The sequence below is a fragment of the Parambassis ranga genome, chromosome 8 (genome assembly GCF_900634625.1).
Source record: "Parambassis ranga chromosome 8, fParRan2.1, whole genome shotgun sequence".
In the NCBI taxonomy this organism is placed as follows: domain Eukaryota; kingdom Metazoa; phylum Chordata; class Actinopteri; family Ambassidae; genus Parambassis; species Parambassis ranga.
The window spans coordinates 5,112,916-5,135,891 of record NC_041029.1 but is presented as its reverse complement, the minus strand read 5'-3'; the positions used below and the strand labels follow the sequence as shown (position 1 = coordinate 5,135,891).

The 22,976-nt window shown below is 42.9% G+C and overlaps 1 protein-coding gene across 3 annotated transcripts in view; it reads right to left on the bottom strand.

The window, feature by feature from the left end:
- Window positions 1–220: 220 nt before the first annotated feature.
- The window catches only part of LOC114439469 (mitochondrial import inner membrane translocase subunit TIM16-like), an 84,614-nt gene continuing 61,858 nt past the window's right edge, over window positions 221–22,976 (bottom strand). Inside the window, exons 10-31 of one of the 3 annotated variants that reach the window (XM_028411415.1) lie at window positions 7,492–7,546; window positions 7,361–7,418; window positions 7,128–7,273; window positions 6,948–7,046; window positions 6,766–6,870; window positions 6,526–6,685; window positions 6,264–6,439; window positions 6,082–6,190; window positions 5,916–6,002; window positions 5,688–5,830; window positions 5,440–5,544; window positions 5,274–5,359; window positions 5,046–5,187; window positions 4,875–4,964; window positions 4,676–4,792; window positions 4,458–4,593; window positions 4,224–4,315; window positions 3,993–4,079; window positions 1,593–1,677; window positions 1,302–1,438; window positions 1,103–1,168; window positions 221–404 (exon numbers count right to left, since the gene is read on the bottom strand). In XM_028411415.1, coding sequence (XP_028267216.1) covers window positions 315–404; window positions 1,103–1,168; window positions 1,302–1,438; window positions 1,593–1,677; window positions 3,993–4,079; window positions 4,224–4,315; window positions 4,458–4,593; window positions 4,676–4,792; window positions 4,875–4,964; window positions 5,046–5,187; window positions 5,274–5,359; window positions 5,440–5,544; window positions 5,688–5,830; window positions 5,916–6,002; window positions 6,082–6,190; window positions 6,264–6,439; window positions 6,526–6,685; window positions 6,766–6,870; window positions 6,948–7,046; window positions 7,128–7,273; window positions 7,361–7,418; window positions 7,492–7,546 — 2,371 coding nt within the window. In that variant the 3' untranslated portion in view covers window positions 221–314. Of the gene's footprint in view, window positions 405–1,102; window positions 1,169–1,301; window positions 1,439–1,592; window positions 1,678–2,077; window positions 2,208–2,540; window positions 3,901–3,992; window positions 4,080–4,223; window positions 4,316–4,457; window positions 4,594–4,675; window positions 4,793–4,874; window positions 4,965–5,045; window positions 5,188–5,273; window positions 5,360–5,439; window positions 5,545–5,687; window positions 5,831–5,915; window positions 6,003–6,081; window positions 6,191–6,263; window positions 6,440–6,525; window positions 6,686–6,765; window positions 6,871–6,947; window positions 7,047–7,127; window positions 7,274–7,360; window positions 7,419–7,491; window positions 7,547–22,976 lie in introns of those variants that run through there. The other 2 variants (XM_028411413.1, XM_028411414.1) reach the window with 2 other exon arrangements.

The window sequence follows — 22,976 nt, the reverse complement described above, 5'->3', positions numbered from 1 at the left end:
TGATCAGCAGAAATAAACACGTTTACAGCCCTGAATAAAAGCCTGTGTTTCTATTTCTCTATTCATCTATGTGGATTTTACCTGTTTTACTTACAGAGTACACACTTTGTCCTAAATACAAACACTCAGCAACTCAGAATCACAGCAGCTAAAAAAAATAGATTCAGATTTACCCGATCCATAAATAATAAATCTATTAAAAAACAAGGCGGGAGAGATGTCTAGAGAAAAGGAAACAGCCTTTAATTAGGGTATAATTTACAGAGGAAGGGGAGGGAAAAAACAGGGCATGAAGGATGAGTACCGTTTGTCCCTCATGTTTCTGTTTTCTCCTGTGACTGCTGCTGTGGATGTTGGGACTGAATATTTAGCTCTTCGTCTAGACGTTCTTTAGCCCGCACCACCTAGAGACAGAGAACAATGAGCAAGAGAAACAACAAAGCTACACTCTGATACTTAATGCAGAAATACAGGTTGATCCCTGTAAAAACTGAATTAATTTGAAAATGGGTAACTCGTATAGTTAGGTAACTGGTTACTGTCTTCCAAAGAATGTTGCCTGGCCTCCACGTTCAGGCCAGTCCTGGCTATTTTACAGTTTTGGTTCACCGATGCTGAAACAACCGACCAAGTGCTATCAGAGCAGGAGAATCCCTCTCCATCTTTAAGAAGCACTTGAAAACCATCTCCTCTGTAAATATCTCATTATCAAATACATCCAAAAATGCATAGATCTTTAAACTGGTACTTAGGTCTAGCTGCTGCTCCAACTAGACTGCACTCTTACTAGGACTCACTGATACCATTTGACCTGATTTATCTGGTAGCCTATTGTAGTACTCAATCTTTCTTACTTACAGGGCTTCTGTATATTTGTCTTTGGACATTAATGTCTGACAAATGAATAAATGTGAACATTTGAAAATCACTGAAAAACAAGCACATCACTAAATGTTGCTTAAATTAAAAAAAAAAAGCAAAATTAAGGCACCTGTAGGAGCCAAAGGTTGATTTAGACAGGACAGTCTTTCTGTGAGTGTGTATAGGACATAGTAAAATAAGAAATAACCATTATAGCAGCTGTAGATGTATGAATACTTACTTTAGACTGTAGATAAAATGAACCACCCAGTGACTTGTCATTGACTTTAAAAAGGTGCTCGTAGTTCTGCCAGAGGTAAACACACAAGTGTTAGTCACCTACGGTAGAAACACAGGCGTGCAGTCCTGGCAATCTTACAACATAAACCGACAACTTTCCACTTTCAGTGTTTGACTCTGCTTAAAAAGAGTGCCTGTACCTTCTGGATATCTTCTGGGTTGAGTGTGGAGACATTGAGGATTTGCTGGGCCTCCTGCAGGCTCATCCCAGTGATGCTGGATGCTGCAGCTGACTCCTGACCTGAACGGCCCCTGGCCCGCGCCGCAGCTTGACTGGCTGTGGTTAAAAAAAAGTACATCACACAGTCAAACAATGTAAACATGTACACATGGCTGCTCGCTTCATCAATTAAACACCCATCCCACCTTATTACAGCCGACATTTTACACAAAAGAATAAGCAGAACATTTAAATACTAACTGGGCCATACCTGCATATTCCTGCTGTAAAGCACGAGCAAATGCACGTCCCATCACCTGCACTCCCATCACTACGATCTGTGCAAGATATTTAGCCTGCACGAAAAACAAACAGCATGAGTGAAGGACAGCCATCAGTCCTAAATGTCACATAGTTTTACACATCAGCTTCAAAATTAGACTGACGCATTGACGAGGAAACGCCTTCGTTATATTACATTTTGAATGACGGTGCCCATATGGGCTTCCGTCTTTTTTGAGAAATGACTAAACTTACATTTAAGATCTATTATTTTCTCCCGCACTCATATTAATAACGTTGCTATGAAGAGGAGGCTGCTGTCTTATATAAGAATGTCAAACTGCGACAAAAACACAAACAGCAGCCCCACAGGCTCTCTTGCTAACGCTAATGCTAACAGCAGCTGTCTGCGCCTGGCGTCAGCGCTCGTAGCGGAAACAAAAACACGTTAAAACACTGTTAGAACGTTCTTACCATTTCAAATATTATACAGCAACCACGGACAGAGCCTGGTTCTGTTTTCTCACATGTACACTGAAGGTTATCGAAACGTCAAAGTTCAAGGAAGAGTCGAGAAATACAAAATTCAAGATGATTCATTTGGGCAGCGCTGGTGGTGACACTGTCCCCTGTCGGCAGGGAAGTCGAAGTGCAGGTTACGTTACAGCCTGGAAATAATAAGTACTCTGAGCGCTCCATTAATAAAATACATGGCAAATAAAGACAAATACATCGCTGAATTACTCATCAGGAAAACTGTAAATGAGTAAAAGTTAGCATGCATGCTTATAAAGTTGATGTATGTATTTATTAATAACATCTTAGAGGTATAAATGTAACAAGACCGCTACAATGAATTTTAATCTTTCACATTTATCTATTGGTTGTGTTTGCCACAGTGTTAATCACATATGAATAAAACATAAATTCAAATTCATTGGATTCAAAAGTGTTTATTTAAAGACAATATTGAAAAAAATCCACAATTCAGTACTTGAGTAAGACAGAAACAACATTTTACCCACTGTATAAAAAACACATTGTTTTTTTTAATCACAACTCAAGGCAAGTTAACCCAATATGGCCTCTGTGAATGACACAGACCATATACATCAGACACACCCTTAAAAGACCTGCATTGTTGGACTGAGCCCAGATTATTAATGATATTGCTGTAGCTCTGAAAAGAGACTACTTGATGGCTGACATGGTTGCATTGTGAGTTAATAATACTGTTGTAATTAACACCATGATTACTTATTATGAGTTAACATGATCACTCATTTAGTGAGGTATACCCCCCAAACAGTCACCAACAACAACAACAAAAAACTTTCCCAATAAACTAACAGGAAAAAAAGACCTTAAAGAGGAGGTTGTTTGGCTTTAGATGCATAACAATATTCCAGTTTTAATGCGAGGCGGCAAAATATGCAAACTGGTGGATGCAGCAAAACATAAAATGGCACTAATATTGATAAAAAAATGTTGTTATAAATTCCAGTTCATGGCCAAACATGAACACTGGTGACCCTGTTGTATCCTCAGTGTGATTTTTGCTGCTAATACATGTTTTACCTGTTTTTTAAATTATATTCACCATTGACTTATTTATTTTTTCTAAAGACACGTGGCGACTGAGCGTGCTCACACGACTGGCCAGTAAAAAAAAAAATGCAAGCAGTGGTCCACTGTGGAGGTAAATGTGCACATAGATTAACAACTTTGTACATCATCAGTCACACTGTTATTCCGAGGTCTCGGTTCTTTTACATCAGATTAAAACACTGTGTGACATCATGCTTAAACCACCAGAGAAGCTAGCCTAAAGTTCTCATAAGAGTTGCTGTCAGTGTGGTAATGTAGCACGAAGCGGAGGAGTTATTGGCATGATGGCCTGCAGTTTTTCCACCTTAAACCTAAATATGGTGGAGATATCTAATTTCTATGTACTTAATGAGATTTTTTTTTGTTAATATACTAAATAACATTTTAAGAAATCAATTGTCATGACATAATCAGCATTAACCAGACAACCTGATGTTTGATTTTGAGATATCATTATTTATACATACAGTACTGAACCCAGATGCTCTTATAGAAGATTATCATATTTTTTTACCCCCTAAAAACCGTTCACATTGTGCAGTTTTCTCTATGTGTTCAGTAGGCTGAGCTCAGAGGAAATCTGGCTGGCACTGTTGCACACACATGAATGGCAACACAACACTTGAGCTCCCCCCTGCTCTTGGCACCACGACAGAACCAAAGGCATGACGAGGTCCACTTTAGTCATCCTGAATGACAGAGAAGATATGAGTGCCAGTAAACTAACTAAACAGTAAACTGATACAGAGAGTGTTTAATTGCATCATATGCACTGACTCACCCACTCCTCATCGTCCACACCCTCGAAGGACTCCTGTGGCAGTGGGTCGTCCATGTTTCCCAGCTTAGCCACCATGGCACTCAGCAGCTGGATCACACAATTACACAATATTAGGCCATGAGAGGTACATCCTCGAAGCAACTACACTAAACTCTGAGATGTTTAATTTAACCTGACATTATACAGGATGTTTTTGGGAAAATACGGGCCAAACAAAAGCACAGCTCCCACCTCCTCTTTCTTCTGCTCATCTGTCTTCTCCTCCAGGTAAACAGATGAAGGCAGGTATTTTCTCACAGGAGCTTCTTTGGGCGCCTCACTCACTGGAAAAAAAAACACATATACACACCTCACATCAAACATGGAAACATACCAGGACGTGTCTGTTGCTGACAGTGTATCTATCTACAGTGTTAGATAGCAGCACATGTATCCACAGTCAGACTCTCGGGTCTCTTTCTGCACCTGGCGCCATGTCTTTTGGCCTCAAAGCAATCTTTTTGTGTTGCCCATTGGAGCCTGAGAGCCAGGCGGAGGCGGTCAGAGCCGGTTCCCACCACACTGCAGTGTCTGGGTACACATCATCCTGGAAGAACTCTTTCTAAATGGGGGGTACATATGGAGTTATACACTCTATAGTTACAGCAGAAGTCACATTGTGTTCACAGGTGTAGCTGGCTCACTTTTACTCGCGGCACTTTGAAGGCCACTGGTTCTATGCTTGTCTTGGTGAGCATCAGTCCCACAGCTATCTCCACATCACGCACGTTGCACTCTGTCTTTGGCAGGAAGGCCAATCCCTGAAGGAGACACATCAAGTGAGATGTTATCTAGTTAACAAAAGCTCTGTCTCAAAACTCCAAAAACACATCAGGCTGCTACCTTATGAGGCTCAGGAGAGTTATAACTGCTGCATTCAATAAAGTATGGTTCTTCAGGGACCACCTCATAAATGTACACTCTGGTGTCACCCTGAAAAAAATGGATCAAACACACTCAGGTCACATTTCATCCAACTTTTACAACAACAAATTTTGTAGAGGGTGAACATACTTTTCCAGTGAGGATGACAACAGCGGTGTCAGGGTCGTAGAAGGGGATGAGCGTGGAGGGGGAGACGTTTACAGGAGTACATGTTATGGCTCCAGAGGACAGGGAGTCAGCGGAGTACAGGTAGAGGCCTCTCTCACTGCGACTGCAGGAGGACAAAAAGAGGTCAAAGGTCAAGGTCCTTCACCAGGAACTGTAGTCATTGTTGTTTGCTTTAACTCATTTTCCTACCTGTCGAATCCCGACACCATCAGGTACTTGCCATCACACACCCACACCACACGAGCTCCTCTGTGGCCTTCAGGACCCGGACCCTCCTGAAAATAGACAACAGGTAAGCAAGTGTAAATCAAAAGTACAAACCAAACGACAAATCTTCTGCATAGATCGTATGTACCTGCACAGGCGCAGTGGACTTGCGAGGGTCATAGATACGAATTTTTCCATCCTTGCAAACAGTGGCAAGCAGCTTCCCATCTGGGCTCCACGCCATGCCAAACACCTACAAGACAGAAGCGTGTTATGAGTACACAGCTATGTGTTTGTGTGCTGAACTGAAGTAGAGAGGAAGTAAAGGCAGCTTCTGCTATAGAAATCCTCAGTGAAAGCTTTTAAAACACAAAAATAGTATTTTTGGGTTCTCACCTGGTCCTGATGTCCAGTGAGAACTTTGACCTGTTCTCTGCTCTCCAAGTTCCAAAGTCTGACCGTGAGATCATAGGATGACGACACCAGGAGTCCACTGGCCAGAGGGTGGAACTTGATGGAATAGATCTTCTCTGTGTGACCTAAGAGGTGTCAGAGTAGATGTCAGTCTTACTTTTTATGTCAGCTTCTAATGGAGTCTGTGAGACTGGATGGGATCTGTTCTACCTTGCAAGATGAGTTCAGGCTCAGTTATGGTCTCGGTCAGTCCGCCTTCTGGTACCTGCCAGACCCGGATCTTAGCATCATCACCAGCTAGCAGGCACAGAGAGAAGAAGAGTATGTTAAAAACACACTCAAACACTTAATGACTTTTAGCTGTTCGTTCACTCACCCACAACAAGCCTTTGTGAGTCGAAAGGGTCCCAGGAAAAGTCGGCCACATTGACTGAGTTCTGGATGGTGGGCAGGGATGTGTCTGGTAGCCTTCCAGGCTGGGAGCGCTGAGGAGGAAGGAAACTCCACATGAAGGCCAACTATTAATCAATACTGCTGAATTTCCAGCTGCTTCTATACCTCAAATATGGCAATCTGGCCCCCAGAGATGGCGAGGGGTACTGCCACACGTTGGCGGTTGACACAGAAGCCGTCACACTCTCCTGGCGTGGTCAGGTTCAGGCCACGCATGTTGGTGATGTGTGTGTCCCGGTGCATCACCGCACCCTGGATATGACGGAACTTGGAGGTTGGTCCTGGAAGGTCATTTCAGATTAGTGTAGTCTGTAGCAATCATGAAGTAAGTGTGTGTGTGTGCGTGTGCGCGTGGGTGTGTGTGTACCCAGCAGGCTCTGGATAGCCTTGGTGCTCTGGCTGGGACTGGGGCTGGGTAGGAAGCCTGAGGAGAGACCAGAGGTGGAGGAGGGAGAGCGGGACGGAGCGGCGCTGCTGGTGGGCGTGCTCAGAGGACTGCTGGAGATGGAGCAGCCGCGAGCCTGATCCTGCACAGCAGAAAGGTGAAAGGTGTGTTTATTATTCTCGATTTATCAATGCCATAGAGAAATCCACAAGTGTCTCTCACCTCTTTGCTCCCTCCGCTGGCCAGTTCCTTCTTGACAGGCATCGGCCTTGCTGGTGGAGCTTTTGGTTTTGGCTGTTTGTCTGGGTGCAGGCTGACTTTCTCCACCTGAAGGTCAAACACAGCTTACTGTGAACCGCTTGTGCATAGTAGAGACTGGATAAACTCGATGAAGATGTGTTTACCTGCTTGTTGCCTCCCTGCCACCACTCCTCAGCAGACATGGCTGGAGTTGCGCCCACTGTGTCTGGGTAAAGGTCGTCATGGAACTCCTGGCCTGAATGCTGTGAGGCGACACAGACAACACATAATAAGCATGTGCATCGGTAATGCGGTGTGTAGTTCTGTGCAGCTGCTGTACTCGCCTTACGAGGGACTTGGTAGCTGATCGGCACAATGCAGCTGTCTGTCAGCTGAAGCACACGCATCACTTCGCAGGACATCACGTCCAGTGCCAGCTTGGGTACCATAGCAACTCCTCGCGATGAGATGTCAGTCAGACAGTGGCTCACTAAATATATATATAAAACATAATGAGACAATAAGCTACCTGAAGAACGGGAAGTTACAATTAAAGACAGATTAAAAAAAACTTCACCTTGAGAGAGGAAAGGCTCAGAGGAAGAGACTTCATAGCAGTCGATCACGGTGTCTCCCTGTGGTGGAGACACATCAGTCAGTTTCAACAACCACACAAAATGCACAACAACGTTTCATGGTATTTCTCACCAAGCCAGCCAAAAGCAGCAGACCAGTGTCTTCATCAAACAGCGGGATCAATATCCTGAAAGTAAAAGATACAAGAGATGGAACATGCTCTACAGTTTAAAGTTTTGGCCACTAGATGGTGCCGTATGCTAATTTATAAAGGGTTAAAGTATTACAGCAGTCCAGTGAGTACTCTGAAACTTTTCCAGAGATCTTTCTATTATTAGTGACAGATGATAGAGACGAGGAAACATTTCTTATTGGAGACATGTGCAAACCTAGTTTTGACAGCCTCACAACATTAGAGCAGACAAAACATTGCATGATCTTTGGCTCCCTCTTGAGGAGGGTTCATTCTTCAGGTCTATTATAATCTGCTGATAACTTGTGTTATTGATTAATTTATTTTTCTTCTGCCAATGGACACCAGAAACATTCCAAGAAGAAACAGACCCAAACAAACTGTCAATAAACAATCAAGCTACTGATTCTTCTCCTTCTCCTCCTTAAACCTTCCTCCGTGTGAATCTAAACAAGGCCACAGTCACCTGCCTCCTCTCATGATCTGAATGAAAAGGATTAAGTCTTAATGAGCTTTTGACTTAGAGTACAATTGGATGTAGTAACCAAACCAAACAGGAAATACTTTGTGTGAACAAAACCTCTAATTCTTTCACTCACAGCTTGTTTTTCCTTTCGTTCCTTTGTCAATAACAGCAACAGGCAGCCCTGCTGCACAATAGTCCAGGGCCGGTCACAGACAGGACACGAGGAAAGAGAGTGCAGGCTGATCTTAACCACTTCACATCACAGGCCACAGATAGGCTGATTGAAGTGGGAAGGCCGTTCCAATGATTGCCTTATGATGATGACCTTGTGTAATGATACTATTCTGAGGAAACGCCACTCGGCTGCCTCCACGTCAACTGAGACTGACAGGCTGGTGATGTAATGCTCCAAGTATGACAGTATAATGACAGACTTAGTGTGGGTATCTTGAGCCAAGGCGGACGGTGACACGCGATGGTTTGTGTTGTGTGAACATGAGAATGAGAGAAAGCCACTGTATGTCAGCATCATGTATTTCTCTGATGTATGAATCTAAGATCTTACACATCATGACAACAAACCAGCCTTTCAGGACCAGTCGCCGGCCGCCGGCATGAGTCTGTGGTCGTAACAGCTCACACTGTTTATTCAGTTAACAGTAATAGGTCTTTCATGCTTTCAATGAAAATCAATTGATTGATCAATGTAGCTTCTCAGGTGGGTCTTCACATATCTAAAAAAGAAAGTTCTCAGGGGTGACAGTGTCCTTGAAATCAGACCCCCCCCCCACCAACTTCTCTGTCCCATTGCTATGAAGTCAGTGAGGGGTAGCCACGCTTCGTTAGACCGACTCTGTGTTCCCATGTCGGAGTCAGTCCACAGGGAGTCCCCTAAACACCTCCATTCCCACACCCCTCTTGCACCTCCAAGCTCTCTGTCCTTTCCCATTTAGCAAGGCTAACTCTCCTCCTAATCCCAGTTGTTCCCAGTATTTCCAATCATTCCTTCCAAAATATTGCCTTTGGTTGCTCTCATTCTTATCTCTGCTTTTCTCACAGTAAATGTACAACAAGGCAAACAGCCACATAATCAGAGCAGAGGTTTATCACTGATAGTGGCCTCTGTTTACTGTCGTTTTCATGCTCCACCTCACCAACAGCCCATTTTCCCACACAGGAACACACACACACACACAGAAGTGCATATGCATGTATGTTCCAACAGTGCGCCTTAATGGTGTGAATACATGTAGTCAGACTCACAAAGGGTTAAGTGTGGCAGTCGGCTTATTATGCAGATCTCAATCACATGGGCTGATTATGAATGAAAACTATTACAGGCTTCAGTCAGGAGAGGCTGTAAATAAAAGGTGAGCGTGTGTGTAGCACAAACTCCTGCGTGACACACTAATCCACACATAAGACCTATTCAGTGTTGTAGAACAAGTTTAACCACACACATTGAAGTCAGTCATTAAATAATACAGGAAACAACAAACTCCTTTATTGTTTGCCAGCCTGTCTGCACCCACTAGTGTCTCATCACCTTTCAAACACCTCCAAAGCTCTGCAATGAGCCACGCTGATGCTCTGAAAATCCCCCTGGCTTTGGCCTGTCACTGCTCCTATCAGGGTTTACACAAAGCAGAACACAGTGAGAGCGAGAGCGCGCCTCCTGTCGCGTCTGCCATCGCCTCACACTGCTCTCCCAAACGAGGATCATAAACTGACCTTCTGTACATGACAGCAGCCTTCAGCACCAGCAGATATGATGGGTATATTACTCTAGTCTGCATCTGTGTGTGTGTGTCTGAATCAAGACAGGCATTTTATTATTATTATGAGAATGTGCTGTCATTTGATAGTGTAGGAGATAGTGTAAATCACTGGAATAACTGACTAATGGTTGGCCCTGACAAAAGGACATGTGGATGACAGATGTGCAGAAATGCTGTGTGTATTTTTGTGTGTTTGGACTTTGGACGAGTGCATATACATGTATTTGAACACAGCAGTTGGAGCTAATAGAGGAGAATTAACTATTAAACCTTTGTGTTTTGTCATAAATAACTTATGAATTCTAGATTTACGGCCACAAATCTGTGTGGTAAGGTCATAGTGACCTTTGACTTCTGACCAGCAAATTGTAATCAGTTCATCTATAAATCCAAGTTGAAGTCTGGCCCAAATTTAAAGCTGACTTACAGGCCGAAACCCAGCACCAACTTAGGATTGAGAAGTCAAGTTATCATGGGAGGTCCATGATTTTTGGTGGAACTTGGAGTCAATTCAAGTAAGCTCAAATACAAACTTTTACCGAATTTAAAAAAGTCTTTCAAGACCTTTCTGAGATGTTGCGTGAGGACACAGTGACCCTGACCTTTGACCCTTGACCGTCACATTTGTTTGAATTTGAGTCAACATTTGTTCCAAATTTGAAGACATTCATGCAAGAGTCCTGGGATATCATGTTAAAACTGCTAAGGACACCCTGAAACATCAAAAATCTGTACAGTCATTACTGACATAACAATACAATAGAATATACTTTATTAATCCCTTTGGGTTAGGGTTAGGGTTAGGTCCCCGAAATTTGGGTACCAGCAGCAATACAACACCGACAGTCAGAGCAAGAGTTAAATAGAATAAAATAGAATAAAATATAGTACAATAGTAGAATATAGTACAATAAAAAATAAACGATGCTGCCATCAAGTTGTGTATCTTTTCAGAAATACACAGTGCACTGATTCCTGAGAAAAAAATAATCTCATTCTCTATATGTGATCAACAGAAAATGCACACATACCATCCTGTGTTATGCTTGTGTAAATGCATATAGGCATGCCCTTCACACTGATAGCATCAGCACACAGTAGTGTAATATATACAGTATAGGTGGAGCTAATGGAAGCAGCCTGTAGAAGGTATAAGGTTATAAGGGTTAGCTATACTGACTATGACCAGATCTGTATCAGTCAATGGGACCTTTCTCTGTCGTATGAGATCATGGCTTTCAGCTTCAGGCAAGCCATACGACTGAAAGCACACACTACACGGCACAATGAGCTCCAGATGACAGGTACGAGCTGCTGGCCAGATACTGGAAAAGAAAAAGGAGGCCTTTGAGGTACATGAAACCGAAACAAAGCAACAGGCTGTCTACATGTCTGAGTGTACTCTTACACAGTCTGCGACCACGTGTTGTCTGCAATTAACTGCTTCATTATCATTCTGTTTAATAAGGCTATTTCTGCCTACTATGTATACACAACAACACGACATAAGGGAGGAGATCACTGCTTTGAAGCTCTGCCTTGTGTACGGTCTAGTGTCCGTTAGAAATGAGAGGCTATCTCCCACAATGTGACCTCTCCATTATTCCCTGTTCAAGCTATTTTTCACTCCATCACCCACCCACCCTGCTCATGTCATCTTTATCAGCCCCCTGGTTATGTCATCCCAAGTCAGTGGGAGTGAGTGCAGCACAATCACAGAAGGTTAAGGGTCTGCTGAGCTGTGGATTCGAACAGTCCATTTTAATAAAGTTCCTTCTTGGAACTGCCTTACTAGGTCAGATTATTAATGCAGCAGATGTGCTGTAGTATAAAATTAATTAGTAATAAATATCTGGTATGATGACCAGTTTTACAGCTTTATCTATAATAGCCGTGTCTCCCATTCAGAGGTATGACTATAACAGCACATGCTTTTGAGTTATTTTCATAATCACTATCTGATGAAGACAGTTCATATGACCGGAAGACTATCGGTTTATTCTTATGATAACCTTGCCCTCTTCCTGTCTGCATTGTCCGTGGTGACAGAACACACTCTTTCTGTTTCACTGTTATTACTCTTGTGTAAAGGGGTTAGACACAGCTAATGGTATTATGCACACTTACGCTGCGGGTCCATGGGTCTTCACATCACCCCAACAATGGAAGGACCGGAGCGGAATAATCCACTGATATTAACTGGAATTCGTAACATAGGATATCCAGGATGTAGACTATAAGCATGTGAAATTAAAAAAAATCTTTTCATCCTCTGTTTTTAAGTGAAAATGATGGAAGAGTTTACCACGGTGTGCATTTCTGTTGTCTACATGTGTGCAAATGTGTCCATTAGAAGCGTCACAGCTCCACACGCTGGACCACAGAACCACAGGGACAGAGTGAGGGCAGCTTCTGTCTACCCAGCCACATCCATTATAACAGCCTTTAACTGAAATACACTGGAGTGTCCTCACTTCACTTCGCCCGTAGAAAATCATTTTAATCCCATGAGCGGTGACCAAAGTTTCAGCTCTGACCTTCTGTCATCTAAACACAGCGTGTCTTATAGGATTTCATGAAGGCATGAGCAGAATAATATCTTGACTGTTTTTAGCCCTTTTTGCATTCGAATTGGAGAGCGAAACCGTTTTTTCTAAAGAACAGAAACTCCAAAAAGGGCTTTTTCCAGAATCCTTAGAGACTCTTCTATCCACCTGGATAAAAAAGTAGTTAATTTCAAAGTGTCTGTAGCCAGAGAGAGCTTTCAGAAAAGCTGAGTTTGTTTTTGGTGTAACGTAGACAATCAGACAAAAGAGTCTTTGAAGTAGAAGAAGAAATACTTTCAGAGCAGGCAAATGTTTTATTAGATAGGTTAACCAAACACCACTAAGCAAGACTATGCAACTCAATTCTTCACATGGACGTCCTGATACTCTCCTCAATTTGTTGTGTCTAAGCAAACTGTTCAAAAAGCCAAACCAATGGCTGACTTTGCTGCAGCCTCAGTCTGCCATGTCTTTAAATAAGGGGTGAGGGGTCTGAGAAAAGAAGAAACTTAATGTCAGTGTGGACTTTAAATGTATGGAACACAGGCAGGTGCACATCACCAAGGGAGTCTCTGCCTAAGCACTGTGGCTCAAATGAATGCCATGAATCAAAGCACAGAGAGAATACTGTAAGTTCTTATTTGGCCTTAAAGGCAGCTCTGAGCGGTTTGTTCTAAGACGTGATGAGTTCAGGGATCCTCAGCAGGAGTTTGAGTCAAGCTGCTCATTCACCCTGCTGAGAACTGAAATGTACTAAAGACATTTTTTTCCACTGAGTGTGTGTGTTTTGTTTCCACTATGTGTGTTTAATAAGTGTGCTGGGTCTGCCTGCCTAGCTACCCTCAGTAGCCAGTTCATTACAAGGGAATTAGACTTGACGCACTGCGTTCCTGAGAGGGGAAGAAAAGCCAGGATTGTTAACAGAGGGGCCAGCTGTGGCCGTGTCTGAGCCCCAGTGACGAGCCTCTCAGATGGGATGCCAAGCTCTTGCTCTCTCCTTTCTCGCCGCTTCATCGGGCCCCATCATTTGGCCCCTGGCAACCAACACACACACACGGTGTCACACATGCACATACATACGATTTAATTAAACTCTCCAAGCTCCCCTCGACACCCCTCATGCACTCAAAATTCCATATACAACCACATTCACGGTTGCCAAATGGAAAAACTGCAACAGCATCGACATTAATTTCCCTCCTTTCCTCAAGAAACAGAATAACGCATCATTACCATTCCAGCGTGTCGACAGTACAGCTCCGTCTTCACACTGTGACACAAGCCGCCACAATCAGGGCCCATAATCCCTCTCTGCTGAGAAGACAAAACAACCAGCCCGCAACAAGACAATTGGTACTGCGTCAGCCACGTCTTTGCACCAAGTATGTGCAGAAAAACAACGCTTTTGCAATGTAACACTTAAAACACATCTCAATACAACTTAACACAGAGCGCTGTCAGACCGCGTGACGGACAGCGCATCTGTTTTACATAATGTTGACATGAAAAACGAAAACCCAAAACTTTATTTTTACAAGAGGAGACACAGAAAGAAAACCAGGGCTTAAATTGATTTAACAGAACAATTAAACGCACCAAGTTCTACTGATCGAAGATATGACGCTCACTTAGGTTAACTCACACATGCAATAACTCACACAGAGCTTTAAATGCATGGTAAACTGTTAGACTGGCTTAAAGCAGACAGGTCACTGGTCATAAACTGGCAGGAGACCTCAGACTTTCAGAGCCGGGTGGGGGTGGGTTTGTTGTAGGTTGCGTGTGGGCTAGAGGGAGGTGAGGGCGTGAAAGTACTAATGGGAAACATAACATACACATCACATGCAGCTACAAAAGCAAGAGAGCTTTCAGGTGACGGAGTGCCATAATTAGGAGGGCGTCAGTGATGATTTACTGCAGAAAAGCTGCACTTAATGGTAAAAAGACTTATGCTATCAGTGCTACAGGACTACAGAAAACACAGGCAACAACAAACTGCTGTATGTGTCAACGCTGGAATATAAAACACACCCACACAAAATGCTCTGATTATCACTGTTCCTACGTTCTGCTGTGGTAGCCTCTTTTTCCTGCATATACCTGATTCCTTCACACCGTCTTCTGCTTGTGTGTGCTCAAGAAAAAATTGTATTCCACTGACATGGTTCAAAATCAGCAGACCTTTAAGTTTGTGTGTCTATACATCCCAGCCGAAGGGCTGTGAAGCCCCGGAAGAGATGCGTTCCACGTTAACCTCAAGGTTCAGCATGAAGGGCCCGAGCTGAATGACCATTAAATGACCTGTCATTGGGGGGCCTGGGAACCAGTCAGCAGCAGTGACTGTGTTGGATAGAAGGAAGAGAGAGGAGGAGATGGCAGGCAAAGACAGAAGGAGAAAGGGTGAGGGTCACGACTGTGTCGACCCTCTCTGCCATCAGGTCGGCTAAGGTAAGTCCGGTTCTCGTCATGGTTGTGCTCTAAATAGGTAACACAGACAGAAATACACATGTACAGGAAGTGAGCTGAGCTGTTTTGCTCTCAAGTTGATGGATTATTAGCCATTATAAGAAAGATGTCTGCCAATACAGTGACAGAGAAAACCTAATATATTTACAACAAAACCAGTCTGCCAGCTTCTCTAACTTCGACTACTCACAAATCATACATGCAGAAATATTCTTTCAGGAAAAATACAGGCTCTTTATTTGCGTGCATGAACCTGGGTTGGTTTGCAAATCAAAAGAGGAATCATGTATTTTAGGAGATATCTGTCTGTTCAGGTTACGTGTTTCATTAGTGGTCTCATTAAATTTTTTTTTTTTTTTTCCACATGTGAGCCAGAGACAGAAAATATAAAAATAATGAGGTGGGAAATCCTCAAAAAGAAAATTCAACAGTGGATTGAATGCAATGAAAAATATATAGCTCATAATCTGTATCATAAATACACCGCAAAGTAGAAATGCTGCCCTGCTCAGTAATTATTCTGCACGCTAAAGCCAACGATCAGAGGTCACTGCTGAACTGACCGCGGTGAGTCATGTGTATTGATTTCTAATCAGCAACAAACTGAAGATGAAGTCACTCTGGTCTACTTGGTTCCATCCCTGGAAACACCACAAGTCTAAACAGTTGCCATTCTACCCACAGAGACACTCACTATAATCTACTCACTATAATCTACTATAAAAATACAATACACAGCCTTGATGAATGACTTACTGCTCTGTTAAAATACCATCCAGCTGAACAGACCGTGGTCAAACCCAAGTGCAACGGCCCAGACGATAGATACAGGAAAATGACCGGCGATATCACATGATCAGGACGTTTACTCCATGAATATTTTTGTTCAGTGAGCGACGGCAGTCCTTGACCTTTAACCAAAAGCTATAATAAATATATCCAAAGCCGCATTGTGCATGACTGAGTGAGTGTGTATGAGATTTTCCTTCATGGACAGCCAAGACAGGATTATTGGAAAATACCAGAACCATAAAAGTCAGAAATTTATGGATACAAAACATTACTGTTTAATATTTGTTTTTCCTTCAAGACTGAGTGTGTATGCAGATGAGTGAGAGCGTCAGCTCAAGAGAGGGAGCGAGAAAAATAAAGAGAGAAATATAAACCCTAAAAACAACTTCTCCCCCCCCCCCACACACACACACACACACCTCATTCCTGCTCGACTAGAGCTGCAAAAACATTCTCGAGGCGTTCAGCAGAGCGCCTTTCAACAATCCTCATTCACACATGTTTTGACTGTGTGGTGTCTCTTCGGTTCTGCTTTATCACTCAGTTGCTGGAGTTTATCGGTGCCTCTGTCCCTCTGGTGCATAGCGATCTGACTCATCTCTTTGTGACACACTCACCTTTGCTGGATGCGACTGTGTCCATACTTGCTTCTTTCTGGTTCATCTAAACCGCGACTTTATCTCTCTTTATCCCTTCCACTGATCTCTCACTCTCCTATCTCAGAAGAAGGAATTCCACTCTTGCTAGATTAAAAAACAAGTCTCTAAAAAGTAAACATTTGGAAAAGGAAAATAAAAAGGATTGTTTTCATGGTGATGACTTATCTTTTTGAAAAAAATTACATGTAACGTTTGTCAGGTCTGATGAAGTTCAGATAAAGGGATGCACGTCCTCACCACAGGGACAGCAGTAGCATCGAATTTTAAAGGAGATTACAATGACCAATGTTTATGTAGCTATGTGCCCTTCCGCAATTGTTTAAGTGTAGACGAAAAAGAAGAAGAGGAGGAGAAGAAGAAAAAATGGCAGGGAAGCTTGTTTCAGATGGGAGAAGTTCAGGTTATAAAAGAGTCCAGCCCTCCACCTCCAGGCTTCATGGGGGACTCACGGCTGTCAATGGGCGAAAGGCACACAGCACAGGTCACCAGTCTATGGCAGAGCTAACATAGAGTGACAAACAACCAGTCAAACCTACAGCCAATTTAGAGTCTCCAATCAGCCGACTTTGGTCTTTGGTATGTGAGAGGAAGCTGGAGTACATGGAGAAAACCCACACACACTGCTAACCTTTGTAAAAGAGTTCTGAGACCAGAATTAATGCTAAATGTCACTTTAATGTCAGAATTCTGAGACATCTCCAGATTCATCAGTTTATGGGTTCATGGTCTGACACCAGGTCTGGTCTCCTGGATTTACATGATAACATGTGATGTTGTTCCACATGGTGGTGTAGGTAAACTAACAACGTCCAAAAACTTTCAGCATGGCTGTGATCCCAAAGCCTCTCTCTCACCTTTCCCTCCCCTTTGTCCTCTGTCGACCGACTGTGAAAGACATCCCGTGTCTTACGGTTTGTACACCCACATTAAATCACCTGCTTTAATGACCAAAGTAGGAATAAGTACAGACAAAACCAATAAAAACCTCACAGGGCTGAGCGGATTTACTATAAGAGAGGCTAAGGAAGGGCGAAGAGAGAGAGAGAGACAGGGAGAAGGAAGAGATAAGATCCCTATCACATTGTGTGTACTAAATCACAACAGTTATGTGTGTCTACATGCGTGTGTCCTCATAAGAATGCTTTGAGCTCTATCGCGCAACATCTGGGAGAGTTATTGGATGAGTCCAAAGAAAGAGAAAGCAAAGAGATTGGTACAGAGGACACCCCAGCCTTTACTTGATAAGTCTTGATGAGCCGCAACTAGTACAACCAGATCAGCTCTGATTACTGCCCCCATACACACACACATCAGAAACACACAGTTCTGTCTCACTTTCCACCATCTTGTCTGTATCTTGCTCAAGGAGAGAAACCACGTTGTGTGACCACCCATACAGAGTAACCATAGCTGATGCACAGTTCAGTATTCCAGTCATACAAATGTCTACCCACCAAGAATATTCCAAGTGTAAACATTACATAGAAAATGCAAGAACAATACAAAAACAATGCATTTGACACACAGCAACAGACAATCTGAGTACAGTCTATGAGCCACCATCTCTTAACAATAAGCAGTGCTGACCAGACATTTACAAGCCCACATCCAGGCTCAGCCAGGGCCCTTCCACCGCTGCATGATGAGGCAGCTTTGAGCAATTTGTTAACACAGCAGATGCATATTCCTCTGGAGGAAAAATCTAAGTGGTGCTCATGTTGCACTAAATTACAGTCAGCTGAGCCGCAGCTTCGCAAACACACAGAGGTGGCCGGATGGTCACATGGCTCACAAAAATCCTGAATAACATTAAAAGTTAGGACACTTCTAAAACAGCAGAAACAAAAGCCTCTCCTTTTGGCTGTTTCTTTTTGTTTATCAACTTCTTAACCTCGTCTCAATGTCAAGACCTTCACATCCATCTTTTCCTTATCAGCCCTGTGTGACATGGCTGAAGGAAGAATGTTTGTTTTTATTTAACCCTTTTATTTAACTAGGCAGGTCACTTAAAAGCCAAATTACTGACTGACGGCCAGTTTGAAAGAACCACAGAGAGACAGAATGAGAGAAAACAAAAATGCGGCATTGCAACAGAGCCACCTAACTTTTGTTTTCAGTTACAAGTTAGGTTGAGGCACCAAAACTGCTTGGTTAGGTTTTGGCAAAGATCATTTGAAAGTTACAGCTTCTCTGTTATTTGCTTGGCTACCATGGTGACGAGCGGTGCCACATCCAGCATATTCTGTCCCTGAGTTTCACCAAGTGCTCTGAGAAAGATGCGTGATTTTCAAAATAAAATACCACATTTGGTCCTACTGTGGAGCTGAAGATGGAACAAAAACATGGCATAGCCGGAACGCTGTGGCATCCATTACATGCACTCATTCACATGACCACAGGAGGGCCCTGCTTAAACACCTGTCACCTGAACCACTACACCACTGTTGTGCTAAATGTGCAAAAGATGCTTGTAGAAAAAAAAACAGTCATCCCTCTGATAGAGTTTCTGTCATAGTACTAACACAGCACTACATTCATAGTGAACATACTGGAGCCAAGCTGCAGTCGCTCCTGCAGTTCACCACAGGCATGCTGCTGTTACTCAATACCTGACATACCAGTCAGAGTGCAGTGTGAAAACACTACATGACTGAGAGCTAAGGAAACACGGGTTCAACATTTGCATACAACGAATTGTTTCTGCTGCATTAATTGATACTTAGTCTTGTTGGGTAATAAACACTAACATTTTATCAGCCGGTAAAGACATTCAGTGGACATTGGGAGTTTGGATGTCACGCGAGTAAAATATTCACTCTTCTTCTTTTTGGTATGTTGTTGGTTCCTGCGTCCTCCAGCTAGCGGCACAGATACAATCTGTTAGAAAGCTCTACACAGCTGAGGAAGTCAAGTGATAATTCTCAATCTCAAAAAAGAGCAAAAAGACAAAAATACAGTAAATTAAAAACAAAAGTGAAAACAAATGTTTATGTTCCTTTCAATTGTGGGAAAATATAATTTCTGTGTGACCTCCCAGAGCAACCAAGAGGCCAGAGGACACCCTCTGCACTCGCTCACTTTTAGCTCAGGAGAAAATGTCTTTTTTAAATTATTATAAAAAAAATACAAATTACATTGATGCTGAGGAAAACATGTTGATAATATGAGTTGGTAAAAACAATTCTTGATCCTCTAAACACCAACAAAAGAGCCCTAATGACTTGTCCAGCCCTGTGACATGAATGGAATGTCTCTGTCTCACTTCTTAATGAGAAGTGCTAGCGTGCGCAGAGACAACACACTAGTAAACCTCAAAGTGAACTACAGTCTGACCTCTCTCGGTCTCCGTGTATTCGTCGTCTTGCACGAAACAAATAGCTCCTGCAATCACTAAAATTTTAGTGTACAGATTTTTGAGGTCTTTGTGTTGAGGGTTTTTTCATGTTGGCATAATGAGCTAAAATAAAGCTCCCAGCTTGGTCCAATGAGGCAAAAATGCCTTAACAGAACCATAGGGAAATGACAAAGAGCTCAAAAATTATAATAATACTAAAAAACATAAAAACAAAACAACAAACAGATGACAAACAGGAGCCAGAGTTTTTTAATTATGACATCCTGTCTGTGCTCCCCCAGCTTAGCCTGTCCCTCCCTCCCTCTGACTGAAAAATGGTGAGAAAGGGTAAAAAGATATTTTGGATAAACACCACAAGCCCTCTGAACCCTGAACATGAAGTTGACTTTAGGATGCACACTGTTTCATGAGTGTCTGATTATGTGAGGGTAATAAAATTAGCACTTGTTGAAACTTCCCCTAAAGAAGACAGCTTTATGATCGTCTGATTGACCTATAATACATAGATGGGAAGAGTCATCATTTCTCTGATGGACTGCATTGGATGACAGCGTTATGTGTTTGCTCTCACACAAACGGTGACAACTTCTGCTTTGCGTACACTTTTCTCTCTCCGTCAGCCATAATTCTCTGTCACATTCAGGTTCCCATGGCAGCCACTAATTAACCATGCGTGTTCCCTCTCCTTTCCCAGGTTTTTTCTCCCTTCGTGCTGTTACTTCCCATGGACATTTTCCCCTATAGCTACCGTGTGCTGGGGCCGCTGTGGGAAGAAAAGGCATCTCGGGCCTTGCAAGGAGGGCCCGATCGCTCCTCAGGGCAGCCCACACATACTGCCGTCAGAGCGCATTTATGTGTGACGGTAAGACATGTAGAGAGGGGGGGGGGGTGCATGTTTGTGCAAATACCAATACATATGCATGTGCTAAACACCAACAAGGGACACACCTCATCCTCTAAAAGACAGGAAACAGCTGGGAGAACAATAGTTGAGCCCTGTGTGTGTCTGTGTGTGTGTGTGTGTGTGTGTATTATGTCCCTACTAATTGTGCTACTGCATCTGTATAAGACACAGCTCACTACAAATTAAACAAGCCTCATCACCAAACATGCAGCTAAGTCTTGTTTGAACATGATCCAGTATGCGTGAGCAGCTTTGACAGAAAGGAAGAAAATGAAGAGATTATGACAACTGAAGAGTGGCTACAAAAAATTCGGCACAAGCAACTTCTAAGAGATTTGACAGATGCTTGATCTTGTTATTCAAGCTGTAAAGAGATCATCTTGTTAACTTCGATTTGTCAAAGGACGGCTTTTTGTTGTGTCGCCTGCTGTTGTGGAGCGAGTGAATAAGTGAAATGTCATTTTGTGGTATGCTGTTCTCCTAAATGTGCTCTTATTATCTCTTCCAACCTCTCCTGCTGGGACAATTTCCTCGTCGGTTGTCTTCTGAATGAGGAGCTGCATCGAATTTAATTAAAAATAAAAAAAATCACACACAAAAACAAAAACACACCCAAAGGATGTTGTGCACAACAAAACACAATAAGTCCCCGAGTGTTAGGATTTAGGGTACGATATTCTTGTAAAAGCTAATGAACAAGCTACCTTGCTAACATGGTAAACAGATGTATTAATCATGAGTGGCATGATGGTTGTCAGGGAGAGGAATGAGGGATGATAAGTAATATTGTAAAGGGTGTAAATAGCACTTCTATAAATGTCAGGGAAAGCTGAAGTAAGAATCTGAAGTTAAAACAGGCTATAAAGAGGCCATAAATCATGGAGATAAAAAAAAGCAGAGAACACAATGAATTATCAGAGTGACGTGAGTCAAAGAGTGGACGTTCTATCAAAACTAAGAAATACTGGAGTCCCTCTCACCTCAGCATGGTGCTGTGTGCTTCAAGCTTCAAACTCTTAGCAGGCTGCAGCTGGCTGAGCACCAAACCAGAGTTTTATTGGTTCCCCTGGGCAGTGTTACAGAGCGGACCTCATGCTGCCTGCCTCACCATCTTTTACTGAAGCCATAGTGATTAGGAGCCCAACGTGCTGAAGGCCACTAGACTGTGATACACACACCGCTGACCACATGCCTGTCTGTGCTGTAATGCACAGATATGTGGCGCAGGTTTCAGCAGCAGTTATTTGACTGGGCATTAAACCAGAGTGAACATAGAAACCTGGTCATCAGCTAGAGCTGGACAGATTTTGTAACACATTCTCACAGAGACACGGCACACTGGGTTGATAATGACATCAACCAGAAATGACAGAAACACAGAAAATATCTACACATGATTATTCCAACTTGTACAATAAATTTCAATCTGAGTATGTGAGCTCTGGAGAGGCTGGTCCGTCCAACACAGGCTGAAAAACCTTGATGAATAATTTCCCTTCAGCATACCTGCTCAACCTCAGCTCTGGTGTTGCAGAACACAGAGGAGTTCATACAAACTGAGGTGAGAACTCACTGCTGAGACTGTGAGCCTCAAAGCTTCGAGGTAAGATCTATTCGTTATCCTTTTCTTTATTTCTCTTGAATGTGTAAAACGTCGCTGTGGCAGTGACTGAAGAGCTACATGTGGACCCTGCGGGACATGCATCAAATCATTTCTCTATTCCTGTAATTTACTGTAATGCCTTACAGATGGTACAGTGTGTGTGTGTGTGTGTGTGTGTGTATGTGTGTCTTATGGATAATAACTCCTGTACAAACAGGAGACGAACGAGGAGGACAAATGTGTGAGCCAGAGGCTGACTGGAGACTTTTATCAAAAAGGGTTCAAAATAAATAAATAAATACACGTGGAATAAAGTGTCCCATATTCAAAGGTTACTGAGGGGGAGGCAGCTACAGGAGACACATGTGGTGGCCTTAAGGGCCAGAGAGAAGGTCTGTTTGTTGAATATTTCTTGTTGGAGCCTCCCTCTCTCTCTCTCTCTCTCTCTTAGGGTCAGTGACATCACTGCATTGAGGCCTAACTTGTGTACATGTTTACAAGTTTGCATCAACATAAGAGGAACACAGAGCTGCGCAGGTTAAATAAATACATACATATGCCACAAGACGCTTCAGGCCTGTGTGTAATTCTGTGACGTGGCTAAAAGTACATATCGGAGGTGACACAGATCCTGTGAGCTATCACCTTACTGTACCTTGTTGGGATTGGCTGACAGTGTACCAGGCAGCCGGCTGCCAACTGGGCAGTTTGTCACTGGTGTTAGAAAGTATTTGATATCTTTCTCAGCTCAAACATGAATGAAGTGACCATATGTGCTCATGTCCACTGCACCCACTGACAGGCCGCCCCCTGATAATGATGAAGATATTACGATGAAATGAAAAGAAGAGGGCT